Source organism: Dendronephthya gigantea, unplaced genomic scaffold (assembly GCF_004324835.1).
Source record: "Dendronephthya gigantea isolate DGI-Jeju-01 unplaced genomic scaffold, DenGig_1.0 000015F, whole genome shotgun sequence".
Classification (NCBI taxonomy): Eukaryota; Metazoa; Cnidaria; class Anthozoa; order Malacalcyonacea; family Nephtheidae; genus Dendronephthya; species Dendronephthya gigantea.
The window spans coordinates 461,806-474,598 of record NW_021163025.1 but is presented as its reverse complement, the minus strand read 5'-3'; the positions used below and the strand labels follow the sequence as shown (position 1 = coordinate 474,598).

At 36.8% G+C, this 12,793-nt stretch overlaps 2 protein-coding genes across 2 annotated transcripts; one reads left to right on the top strand and one right to left on the bottom strand.

The window, feature by feature from the left end:
- Window positions 1-2,418: 2,418 nt before the first annotated feature.
- LOC114520159 (early endosome antigen 1-like) lies at window positions 2,419-5,921 on the bottom strand. Its single transcript, XM_028540384.1, has 6 exons — window positions 5,855-5,921; window positions 4,842-5,332; window positions 4,400-4,716; window positions 3,683-3,993; window positions 3,067-3,407; window positions 2,419-2,661 (listed from the first exon to the last, which is right to left on the bottom strand). Exons 1-6 carry the CDS (start codon window positions 5,919-5,921, stop codon window positions 2,419-2,421), a joined length of 1,770 nt encoding a protein of 589 aa, XP_028396185.1.
- A 684-nt stretch (window positions 5,922-6,605) lies between these two features.
- On the top strand, window positions 6,606-12,793 carry LOC114520104 (atlastin-2-like). Its single transcript, XM_028540315.1, has 12 exons — window positions 6,606-7,013; window positions 8,295-8,432; window positions 8,884-8,988; window positions 9,359-9,409; window positions 9,584-9,640; window positions 9,838-9,930; window positions 10,231-10,369; window positions 10,495-10,622; window positions 10,805-10,861; window positions 10,941-11,012; window positions 11,262-11,693; window positions 12,288-12,793. The coding sequence occupies exons 1-12, from the start codon at window positions 6,750-6,752 to the stop codon at window positions 12,396-12,398; spliced, it is 1,647 nt and encodes a 548-aa protein (XP_028396116.1). The 5' UTR covers window positions 6,606-6,749; the 3' UTR covers window positions 12,399-12,793.

Genomic DNA, 12,793 nt, shown 5'->3' with positions numbered 1-12,793 from the left:
CCATGTCCACGAAATGCTCCTTCAGTTCCAGCTACCGTGACAGGGTATCGATTTATTGATATGGAGATCCTGAACTATGTTTTTAAGCAAATGATTTGCAGTAAATGTGGTTCATCGTCTTGTCTTGTTTTGGAAGAAGACCCACGTGAACGAAAAGGCAGTGCGTCTCATCTTCGTGTTCTTTGCCAAACATGTGGTTGGGTGTATACCTTTTATACATGAAATAAAGTTCAGCACTCGTTTTATATCAACAAGCGATTTGTGTATGCTATGCGAAGTATGGGACAAGAACACTCATCACTGAAACGTTTCTGTGGCTTGATGAACATGCCACCTCCATTCCATTCAAATGCCTACAGTGCCAGTAATTCTGCACAAAATAAAGCAAACAATACAGAGCTGTACAAACCCGGTGAAGGTCTTCCTGATGATATTATTGCATTGCTCAAATCTATTTATACCAGGCTTAGCAATGATGAACTATTGAGCAAGTGCTTAGATGGACAAACCCAAAACCAGAATGAGTAACTAAATGGCATTATTTGGAACCGGTTGCCGAAAACCATTTTTGTTGGAGCGGATGTCCTGAATTTTAGAACATATGATGCTGTAGCTTATTTGAATCTTGGAAATAAAGCAGCTGTGAACATTTTGAAGAGATGGACTTACTTCCAGGACATTTCTTTGAAGAAGGAATAGAAAAAGGTGATCGTTTGCGAGTAAGGAAGGCTGAATATAGGAACACTCCTGAAGTAAAGAAAGGACGAAAAATCCTCCGCTGGCAGAAACAGAAGAAAGAAGATAAAAATAAAGGAAGAGAGGGCACCACTTATGAAGCAGGAGCTTTCTAATGTGGTAACAAATGTACAGTAGCAATAAAATAGCAATAGAGCCTTGTTATTTAGACCTGTTTGTGTTATGAACTTAATATTACACTTTAAATGCATTTTTCTCAAAATGCCGAGATTCAGCAATTTCCGAGATTGTATGCAAGATATCTCAAGAAGTTTTAGAGCTATCTTGCTGAAATTTTAAGGATAGCCTCAGTATGAGTAGCTCTAGGAGATGAACTAAAGAAATTAAATTCTGATGCATAGATATCAAGTGGTATCTAATTCAATGGAATGTATTGTAACCTTTTCAATTGTTTTGCCTGTAAAACTGCTAAAACCCCACCAACCTAAAAAATTTTAGTTCAACTCCTAGACCATGTTATTTTTGAGTAAATAAAAGTTATTTCATCATTTTATGGCTAATGGTTGTGTAGTTATCATGTTTGCAAAATGGCATTCATTTTGCTATTAGGCGTGGCATTTTCTGGTAACCGAGGCAACACAACTTTGCAATTGTATCTACTTTTTGTCAGTGACCATAGCCTAACAACATACTAAAGTATCAGTTTGGTACTATGAATAGCAAGGTTAAAAAAATTTTTGGTAGAGGACCCCCTTAAGTCTTAATAAAGAGTCATCTGGGATGTGATTAATTTGTTGATCAGTTTCATCAATTAATACCGCAATTTAAACAACGGTACAATCAAATGATTTTTGCTTTTAAAGGACAGAAACTACTTCGGTATGCATTGAACATGACCCTCAGCGAAAGCCAGTTGGATGGAATTTTTTTATTTATATGATTGTATCTTTTTACCTTTCTCGAAACAATGTGTGTGTGACAGCTCGTTGTTGTCCAATTTATTTGTCATAACTGATTCTCGTTGGCTTTGCTCGTGAAGCAGAGATTTTGCGAAATGTTATACTGTGTAACTGCTCCGGCTGAATTATAGGATTACCATGATGATAGGATTAATACATGACCATGCAACGTCCGAAGAATGCCCGTAGATTTCAATATTATCCGTATTGGAATGAAAAAAAAAAAGATTTCGTGCGAGTCTCTACGTCCCATAATGATGTTATCTCTTAATACTTGAAAAATATCACGAAATTCGACTCGTGAACTCTAACAGTGCTCAGCTTCGCCGTGTTGTGTTTTCATAAAAAATATAAGCGGTACCCAGACTGGTGATTAAATCAATCGATCGCCTTTTTGCTTTCGGTAAACAAGTCAAAGTATCAATGATTTTTGTTATGACAGGAACATGTACGTTTTTTCTCCACTATTAATTGCCAGTCTGTCCATGAGACATTGAATGCGTGATGTTTTTCAGGTACCTAGAATAGACTCTTATCAGCGCTAGCAACAATATCTCTTTGACTTCAAAATATTTTTTATCTCGTTTGCATCAGACTGTCAGTCATAACATGGTTCCAATGGAGTAGGATAAAATATTATAATTGAATGAATACTTTCCTAAACATCAAAAGATGTCACATTTATACATCATATTGGTTCACTGAGGGATCAGTATTCGTAGATCATGCACTTTTATCGGTATCTGTAAAGGGTTACATAAACTCAGCTTTCAAAAATCGAGATTATTTGTTCTTTAATAGCGTTGTCCTTCTTTTGTCTCGAGTTCAATTCGCACTTCAACGTTTCTCGTTCACGCTGGTAAATGGCAATTTTCTCTTGCATCGTCTGAACTAAAACGTTCTTTGCCTCCATCTTTTCTTCCAGTTCATCTTTTACTCGTTGAAATTTTTGCTTTAATTCCTGTTCATGCTTTTCCAAGTTGGCCTTATGTTGCTCATTCTCGTGCTGAAAGCAACAGGAAATAAAAACAATCTTCAACATATCTGTAATCTGTTATCAAAATCTTCCGGATTAAAGGATTCCGAGTTTAATTTAGTAACTTTTTCAAGGGTAAATTATCCGTATATGACCATTTTAATGAGGTTTATTTTACCAAACTTTTACACTTACAGTAAACAACACGAATATGCTCCTCCACCTTTTTCAGGAGAAGACTAACTTTGTCTCCATTGGCTTTTATCCTAATGACTATTTTCTCAACCAAGTCTTACTAATTTTCGGATGCTCTTTCCAGCTATACAGTTCAGAACCGATGAATTTTCATGTGCACACTCTTAGTTTTGAAAGGGAATGGTGAAATAATCTCCGCTCACTTGAAACCACAATCTATTTCTTTACTCAGACACTCACCTTCAACTTATTAATGTAAGAATGAGTGATCTTATCTGCAGCACTTTTCACCAACAAGCTTTGCCTAATATCTTCTTTATCTTCCTTCAACTTGCGATATTTTGCTTGACAGGCTTCCATTTTTGCTAAGATCTCGTCGTTCTCCTTCTGCAGTTCATTGAGATGATACAAATGGCGATACTCGTTTTTCTTCTTTTCTGCAATTTCGCTACTGAGCTCGTCTCGTTCCCTCGTCAATGTGGCAATCTGACTGTCCTTTATCGCGACAAGTCCGCGAATACAAGAGGCCATGCTCGATCCCTCGCTGTTCTCACCATTACTGAAACGCTGTCCTTGGATACCTGAGAGAAACATACATCAGATATTTCATTTTGCTTGCCTGAAATAGTCGTTTTTTCTTATGTATGTCACTGATGTGTTTTCTCACTGTTATATTATCTTTCGAATTCATGTTATATCATGCAGGTCTTTCAAATCTTTCTGACATAAACAATAAATAGTAAGGAGAAAGTTAATATCTTGTTTTGAGTAGAAAACTACATCGATTATTTTTTCACCTCAAAATAGCGGACTTGATTCCTGGTTTTTAACTGAAATTTTAAGCACTTCTACATACCTGCAATGCTTTCTAAACTTGCAAGTTCTTCATCCCTAATATCGGACTGCTGAAAAATCCCCTGCATCTCAATAGCCATTGCAATATAACCTTGATCAATTTTCTCGTGTCCACTATTCTCTGCATCTTCTTCTGCGTTCTCCCCTTTCTCGATATTGGCCTTCAACATGTCTTTACTCTCGTCGACGCTTTCCTTAAGCTGCCCCAGCTGCTGTGTTGCCTCGCTATAACTCTGAGCAAGCATTTTAAGTTGTTCTTGCAGAGCCTCGTATTGTTTGTTCTTTTTCTCGTTTTCAAGAGCCTCGGCGTTGCTATAATGACATTCGTAATGGATGTGATCAGCCTCATTCAAAGACTAAATTTCGATCCAAGCGAGAAAGATGAGATCCAAGGCATTTTAGAAATTAAGCTATTCACAATAACCATACATGTTGAAAAAAGTGGTAAGCCTCACTGTAACACCATGGATTGAACTTGTGTCGCAAATTTTATTAGGCTATGAATTAATTTAGCTACATTAAAAAAACAAACAAACTTCAAGTTGCTCGATTTCAGTCGAGTTATATAAATAGAGGGAAATGGTAAAACACAAGGCGAGTGTAAGGGACCATTTGAATTTGACATGTTGAGGGTATGTGAACTGGTTGTTTTTGTAAATTGTAAAATTGCTCAATGTGCTTCTCTTCACAATAACGCGCCTACAATGATTCATTCTACCTTTTGGCAACTTTTTCTTGTATTTTCTTTTGCAAGAAATGGACTTCTTTCAACAGTTCTTGTTTCTCTCCCTCAATCTTCAACAACTTTTCTTTGCTAACCTCGTTTGCCCTCTGTTGCTCTTCATGAAGTTTTACCTCCAGAGCATTAGCCTTTTCTTTGAGATCTTTGTTCTCCTTCTGTAGCGATGCGTTTTCTTTCAAACAGTTCTTAACTCTGTCGCTGTTGAATTCCGTGAACTGCTGCTTTGCACGAAATACTTCGTCCAAGGTTTTGAAAATCTCTGAACAGAGCTGTTCGGATCTTTCTACAAAAGCCTTAAACAATCCATCACTCATCAGTACAAGGTGCACCCCTTTTCGGAGTTTTAAAGGTGGGGTACAGTCCATAATATAAACAAATGCTCCAGTTTGTCTCAGGTGAAGAACTTCACTTAATGTACCTTAGATTGTTTTGTATTCTCATCTCCAGTCTGTCTCGCGTTGCTCAGCTCAGTCTGAATCTCTAAATTGCGTTTATTCAATTCAGCTGTCTCCTCGAGCAGCTTCGTGTAGTGCCCACGTTCCTCCTTCGCTTTTGCATTCTCTTCTTCCGTATTCAGCAAAACATTCGACATTTTCTCGCTCAAAAGTTCGTTTTTCGATTCTAAACTTCTTACAGTTGCCAAAACACTGCCAGACTCGCCAAGCTTTATCTCCGCTTGTTTGAGTCGCTCCAAAATCTCGTTATTTTCTACTTTCTTTTTGTCCAGCGATTTTTGTAGGAATCCGCTTTGTTCTGTCAAACGTTCCTTGGTTTTTGTCAACTCGTTTATGTCGTTTTTGTACTCCTCGTTTTTTTCTTCGAGCGTTTTGATTCTTTTTGCTTGTTCTAACTGCCTTTGTTTGGATTCGTCCAGCTCAACTTGGTATTTGTGCATTTGTAAAATCAAACCTGTCAAAACGTCAAGATTGGTGATTACCGATATTAGATCCCAAAAAGTGTGACGTGACGTATCAGTATTTGAAAGCGATTGGTGTTAGTTCCGAGCAGGTGAGCTTTTTTCGAACTCATCTGCTGAACTCCAAACTTATCATTGTGGTGACGACATAATCGATAAAATCGATTTATCTGCATGGTTTTTAAAATTATACATGAAATACTGAATTAGCCAGCTCTACGTGCTTTGCTTAGGGCGTAACTAGAACGATTATTCGGGAGGAGGGGGGGGGGGGTGTTGATATTCAGTTCTGCCCGACAGGATTCTATTGTGAGCTATTATTGCACTTACAAAAGAAATCCGTCGGGCAGAACTGTCTGAAGATATGTCGAATGTTCGCCCAATTATCGTTTAGAAGTTTGCATTTTTTAATTTAATAATGCATTTTGAAGTTTGCATTTTAGAGTTTGCATTTAATAATTTAATAACTTTGCTAATGAGCAAAGTTAGCGATGAATCAGTTGCTTTGCACTTACCGTTGATTCCACCGATGAGCTGTTGTGGCTTAACCACCAAATCATTCGCTTCGGAATTCTCAGCCATCACCACTCTTTGCTGAAACATTAATCACAGAATCGCAGGCCGTCGTAAAAGCAAACGAAAAGCAAACGAAAATATTGAAATCATAGAGTTGGAGCACAAATTAGTCACAAAAAAAATTACAACCCAAAAACTCACCTTCAAAATGTTTTGATTTGGTGCATATTTTTCGTCGAATTTATCCCCGAAAACGCGAGTACAATCATAGTGACGTCAATAATGGTAATCATAAACAGTCGCGCGTGATACGAAAGCGCACATAGGCGATATCTCTCGACCTATTATGAACCTTGTCAGTAGCAAAAAGCGTGACTCTACTACGACTGTTGCATGGCGTCATTTCATAATGACCTCAAACGCGGGGTGCAAATGTAATAGAGATTTGATTGGCTCCGCGAAATTAACGAGCCAATCAAACTTCTTGTTTTAACAAACAGACTTTACGCGCATATCTGGCCACACAGAGCTGAAAAATTGTATTTAGTACGCATTTTGCATTTCACATTTAAAAGTGCCTTAAAATGCTAAATGAATGATGGTGGTAAAGCCTGAAATTTTTAAAATACATCGAATCCCGCCATGTTTTAAAGTGAAAAACGCGGCCATATCCGGTGGGTTCGGGTCCAATGCCAAAACACTGGTACCCAGTGTTGTCGATGACGTCACGTCGGGTCGCAATCTCAAAAATTAAATAAACTTCTAACAACTGAAAATTCGTTTTGCTCGATTTCAGCTGCGAAAAAAGAGTAATTTTAAAAGAATCGCTTCGATTACTGTAGTTTACGAGTATATTTAAACAAGGACTATCATATCCCCGACATTGGATAGAGGATGGCCGAAAATTTAGAAAGAAACGGTGACATGAATGGAGACATAAACGATTTCGACATCGTTATGGGTGCTCGTCCTGTACAAATTGTTCTCACTGATGAGGAAGAACACAGCTTTTCTTTGAACGAGGAACTTTTAGAAGAGGTCTTGATCAGCGACGAAAGAGTACGAGACAAGAAAGTTGTTGTTATATCTGTAGCTGGTGCATTTCGTAAAGGAAAATCCTTCTTACTTGACTTTTTTCTGCGCTATTTGGACAGAAAGGTTTGTTTAATTTTCAAATTTTTCTCTACAGCTCAAAACGATGGCTATCATTTTAAAGCTACGCATGCAATCTCACTAGTTGTCTTCGTTGTCGCGATAGGAAGCTACAACGCTATGATGTATATTGTCATTGTAGCGATGCCAAATATATTTCGTACCAAATTATCAAATCTGTACAATTTTGTTTTGTTTCAATATAATGTACAAAAATCAGTATCAATTCGTTTGAATTTGCCCTGTTTAAAATCGCCGAAATTTTTTATATATCTATCGTGGATTGCTTGATATCGTTGAGGGAATTTGAAATAGAGAGTGCTTTGTTTTGCATCACTGTGGTCGTGGAATTATTAAATAATAATGGTCTGATAAAGAAAAGAAAATACTTGCTATAGTACTTGCTTTGAGAGCGTATAAAATGTATAACTTGTATATTAAATAATAAGCTCAGTGTTTCACAGCGAAGTACGTAATAATATAGCGAACTTCAGACCTGCAATGATTTGAGCTTGATTACTGAAGTTAATAATTAACCTAAGTGTGGTTTTGACTTCCAAACTGTTTTGATATATGGCCTGTAAATAATGCTTGATATTTTATTCACACCAGGCATGAATTTTAACCTCTCAGATATTTTCAACAGCTATCACAAATCTCATTGCGAAAAACCTAAATCAAAACAAGTAAAATATTGCAATTTTATCCTGCAATTTTCTGGTTGACTGCAAATTTTACAACGGCATTTCCAGATACGGTTGAGTTGATTATCAAGTTCTGATGTTTTAAGTTCATTTTAATGTGTCTAAAGCAGTGAGTGAGTGCACCGGACAACCAATAAATGTTCACTTGACAATTTTCAAGTGTTAAATTTATATGAGGATGGGATCATAGTCCCCTATAGGAAAAATAGGAAAATTGTTTGAAAGTTAACAAGATTTCCATGTCTTTGAATGTTACAAAATTTGCTTGTTGCTCGATGATGCTGACAGTTGATGTCTCAATTCTAATTGTTAACAACTGTGCTCTGTCATAAACAAGCACCATCTTTTAGCCTCAATATTTAGCTAGAATAGAATTAAACAGCAGGAAGCAAAAATGTGGACCAAAATCACCCATGTTGATGATATTGGTTCTGTATAACAAGCAGCTATTGTTGTTGTTGTTGTTGTTGTTGCACTAATACCTAAGAAACATATTGTTATAAACAGTGTTTTGTAACATGGGAGCTGGTAATAACTGCACTATTTGTCAGAACTAGTTATTTACTATGAGCATTTTTTACAGGAAAATCCTGATAGATGGCTAGGTGAAGACAATGAGGTATTGACAGGCTTTTCATGGCGAGGTGGATCAGAACGTGAAACCACAGGAATTTTGTTATGGAGTAAACCATACCTGTGTACACTTCCTGATGGAGAGGAGGTATATTGTATTATTTTTCTGGTCATATTTTAGGCAACAAGTTAAAAAGTTCTACTTTGATGAAATGTCTTAAGATTTTGTAATTATCACAATATTATATATTTAATCTTGATAGTCGCATGTTAGCTAGTAGGCGAACAATTTTAAATTCAGTTCAGTGAAAGAAATCAAAGAGTTTTTGCATTATGTTACAATGCTTTTTGTAATCACGGTTAACCCAGACCATGCAAAAAGCTGTTCAGGCATTTGTGGGTAAATAGAAGCAAAAATTTTGTTAGATGTGTTTAGGTAACTCTTTTTTTGTTCTTTTGAACCATGGTTAAATTATGATAAATGCCAAATGCTATTACAACCAAAACAAAGAGAGATGTGAAGGGAGATTTTCAAGGTTTTTCTCCATGGGTCTATTATTGCCTAATGCCCAGTTAATTCAATGTTTGTATTGTTTTAGGTTGCTGTTATTCTCATGGATACCCAAGGTTCATTTGATAGCACATCAACTGTCAAAGATTGTGCAACTGTGTTTGCCCTGAGCACTATGCTGAGTTCAGTCCAGGTATATGACATTGAGTAAATTTGTCTGGTGTATCTATTGACTTCCCTCTGCAAGAAAACATGAAGGATGCATCATTCATTCAGCTGCTACACTGATCACAATATAACAGCTGGATGCAATCTTCATCCTTTCAGCCACAACACTGATCTCTATATTATAGCTGAATACAACTTAGGTTTTCTGAAAAAGCACCTTTTTACATTTGGTTGCAGTGATGCATCAACACCCTACCCTCCTTATACCCATTTAACCCACCTTAATCCCCTGCCACTCAATGTGTTTTGTAATATTAGTAAGTGTTGCACACCTTTGCACATGATAATATTAGGCATATGATTTGTGTTGATCAATGTGATTTTTTTTTCACTAGATTTATAATATCACACAAAACATTCAAGAAGATGATTTGCAACATCTACAGGTTTGAACAACTTGTTGAATTTGTCATATTTGATTTCGGATTTCCAAACCATTCTCCCCACTGTGTACATATACAGTGTATGCTCAGTTTTTTTATTGTGGTAGCATTGCTTTTTATGTGTTTAATATGTGTTCTTGGTAGCATTGCTGATTCTTTTATCTTGTAAAATTCTAGCTCTTTACTGAATACGGCAAGCTTGCTATAGAAGAAAGTCATGAAACTCCTTTTCAAGTAAGTGTGACTACGTAGTACTTGGTGTTACTAATACTATTGTGGAGCGGTTATTCAAAGGCTGATATCCCAATGTTTTTTAGCTGTAAATTACAATATAGAACGCTGGATTAATTGGATTAAGAGTTTTCTTGTACTTTTCTGCCAATTGGTAACTGTCATTTTCAAAAGTGTGCGATATGTTTTATGTAAAATAGAGCTTGTTGTTTCTGGTACGTGATTGGAGTTTCCCATACGAGGCCGAATATGGTTATGGTGGAGGAGAAGCCATTTTGAAAAGGCGTTTAGAGGTATTGCATTATTATGATGTTACTATATATAGTTATACTACTTATGCTGCTTTTAGAGTTTTAGTCTAAGGCCCGTTTTTTCGATTTTCTTTTGATGGATGTGAACGAGTGACTAACTTACGGACGTCAAAATAGAGACACTTCAACATCAGAACGGTCGTAACTGTATGCTCGTTCACATCTGTCGAAAGAAGAAAATCGCACGTGAATTCGCAGTAAAAGTCACAGGTACGTGGAAACGAGTTTATAGCAAAATGAGACCAAAAATTCACTCAACTGATGATAATTGTTCGTTTTCAGACCAAACCCAAGCAACATAACGAGCTGATACAAGTTCGTAATCACATAAGATCATGTTTTGATCAACTGGCTTGCTTTCTGATGCCTCATCCTGGCCTCAAAGTCGCTACAAGTCCTACTTTCGAAGGACAGCTCGCTGGTATGCGGTCAAAAAACTATAAAAATGATTGAAATTTGACAGTCGTTTTCCGTCATATAGGATTCTCTTCATGTGATAGTATTGCTTGTCTGATACACTAAATTTTTCGACATTTTGTTTTCTAGACATCGACGAAGGATTCAAACAAAATCTTCAGAGGTTGATTCCTTCGTTACTCAGTTCTGAAAACCTGGTTGTTAAAAAAATCAATGGAATGCCAGTGACCTGTCGTGGTCTTGTGGAGTATTTTAAGGCAAGCTTTTCATTGAAATCGTATTCCTCCTGTTTCTGCCACTAAATTATCTCTATCATAAAGCAATATAGGTTATCTCAGACCAAGTATACAATTTATTTGAGAAAATACTTTTAACTTTACCTGTTATTTCTATCTTTAGAGACATTTTATTAAAGTGACATGAAGTATCTTCATTTTAGGCATACATAAAAATCTATCAAGGAGATGAACTTCCAGAACCAAAGTCTATGTTATTGGTAAAATATGCTTCCACATGTATTTCTGAAAGTTTCAAATACTGTGAGAGATAACGCCATTATTTTTTTCTCTGTACAGGCGACCGCAGAAGCTAACAATTTAGCAGCTCTGGCGAGTGCCAAAGATCTTTACCTACAAAAGATGGAAAAGGTTTTGTGAATTAGCTATTACAGAAATTCAACGTGAATTATTTATATATCTTTACAATCGTTTCGACACAAATACTGCAATCGATAATAATGCAATCGATAATAAATTCATTATCGATTGATGTACAGAACAATAAGTTTAAATGTAGGACCTTATCTATCGACCTAATTCAAGGTATGTCATTTTACAACATTATCAATGAGTGACGGACAACGAAAATCAATATTCCTTCTCTATTTTTGGTTTTAGGTTTGTGGGGGTGACACACCGTTCCTCGCCCCGCAGGAACTCGAACGACGTCACGGAAAATACAAGTCGGGCTCCCTCGGCATGTTCCACACGACACGGAAGATGGGAGGTGCTGAATTCAGCAAGGAATTCGCGGAAAAATTGGAGACAGACATCGAAGATGCGTTTGTCAATTTCGTGAAATTGAACGATAGCAAAAACATCTTCAACGCCGCGCGAACGCCCGCGGTTTTCTTTGCGATTATGATTGTCGCGTATCTTTTGTCGGGTCTCTTTGGAATTGTGGGTATTACGTCATTCGCAATGTTGTGTAACTTTTTGATTGGTTGCTCGTTAATGGCGATCATCACGTGGGCATACGTCAGATTTAGCGGCGACTTTCGGGAGGTCGGGCAACAGTTGGATCAAATTGCAGAGGTGGTCTGGGACGAGGTAGGTCCATTGATCTCACTGTGCACTGGATTGCCCCGCTCATTGTGAACATGTTGCTAAAATGAATAAAATAAAACACCCACTGATCTGAATAAACACTGGACAGTCCCACTTTTCTGAACATACACTGATCCCACTCATCTGAATATAATCTGAACAATCCCACTGATCTGAATATGCACTGGACATGTAGTGTTTTGTCTTTCTTCGGGGGTCTTGCTATGTCTAGTTGTATTATGAGATCAGTGTGATTGTTCATCGTAGTGAAACAACCACTCATGATCACGTATCATACAAAAAACCACGAAAATATTTTCCAAATAACGATGCATAGTTAAAAAGACATGTAGGCATATAGATGCACAATTGTACATAATCTACTGCATCCGTCTTCACATCCTATAAGTATAAGTTGAATAGAATGTAATAGCACGTTCAAAACCTTATCAAGTTTGCGCAGTAACACCAAGCCACCACTTCAAACCTGTCAAATTTGGGAAGGCATAGGCATAGTTCATGTGATGTGTATATCTTTAATAATGTCAAACCTTTTGAAAGGTCGTTACTTGATTTGTGTCCATCATTGATTTTTAGGTCATGGCAAGGTTTTATCAGAAAGTTTTGGACAAGGGAATGGAGGCTGCAACGTCGTCCATGACGAGAACAACGAATAGAAACAAGAGCGAAGCGAAAAAAATAGAATGAAAAGATAGCTATATTTATAACAAACATAAAACTCTTCTACTTCTTCATCAAGTAGAACCTCGTATTAAATTCTGTTCTACTTCTAAATTTCGAATTGATCCTAATTTCCTGAAAAACCAGACTTAATTGCCGAGCCATTTCCGAGAATTTTTCTTTAAACCTTCCAAATGTTGAAATCGACAGGTTACAGTTTCAATTTGGGGCGAGGTTTAATGATATTTTAAGCGTGTATGCATGTTATGTACGTCTCAAAAATTTTCCTTACCCCAAACTTTTAACCACATACAACATGCAGTGAACCATTTGAAGCGTTAATATTGATAGCTATAAATTTAATTATTGGAAGATTTAATGCGATCTAAAGCAGTGTGTGTATGTACATATATGCCATTATA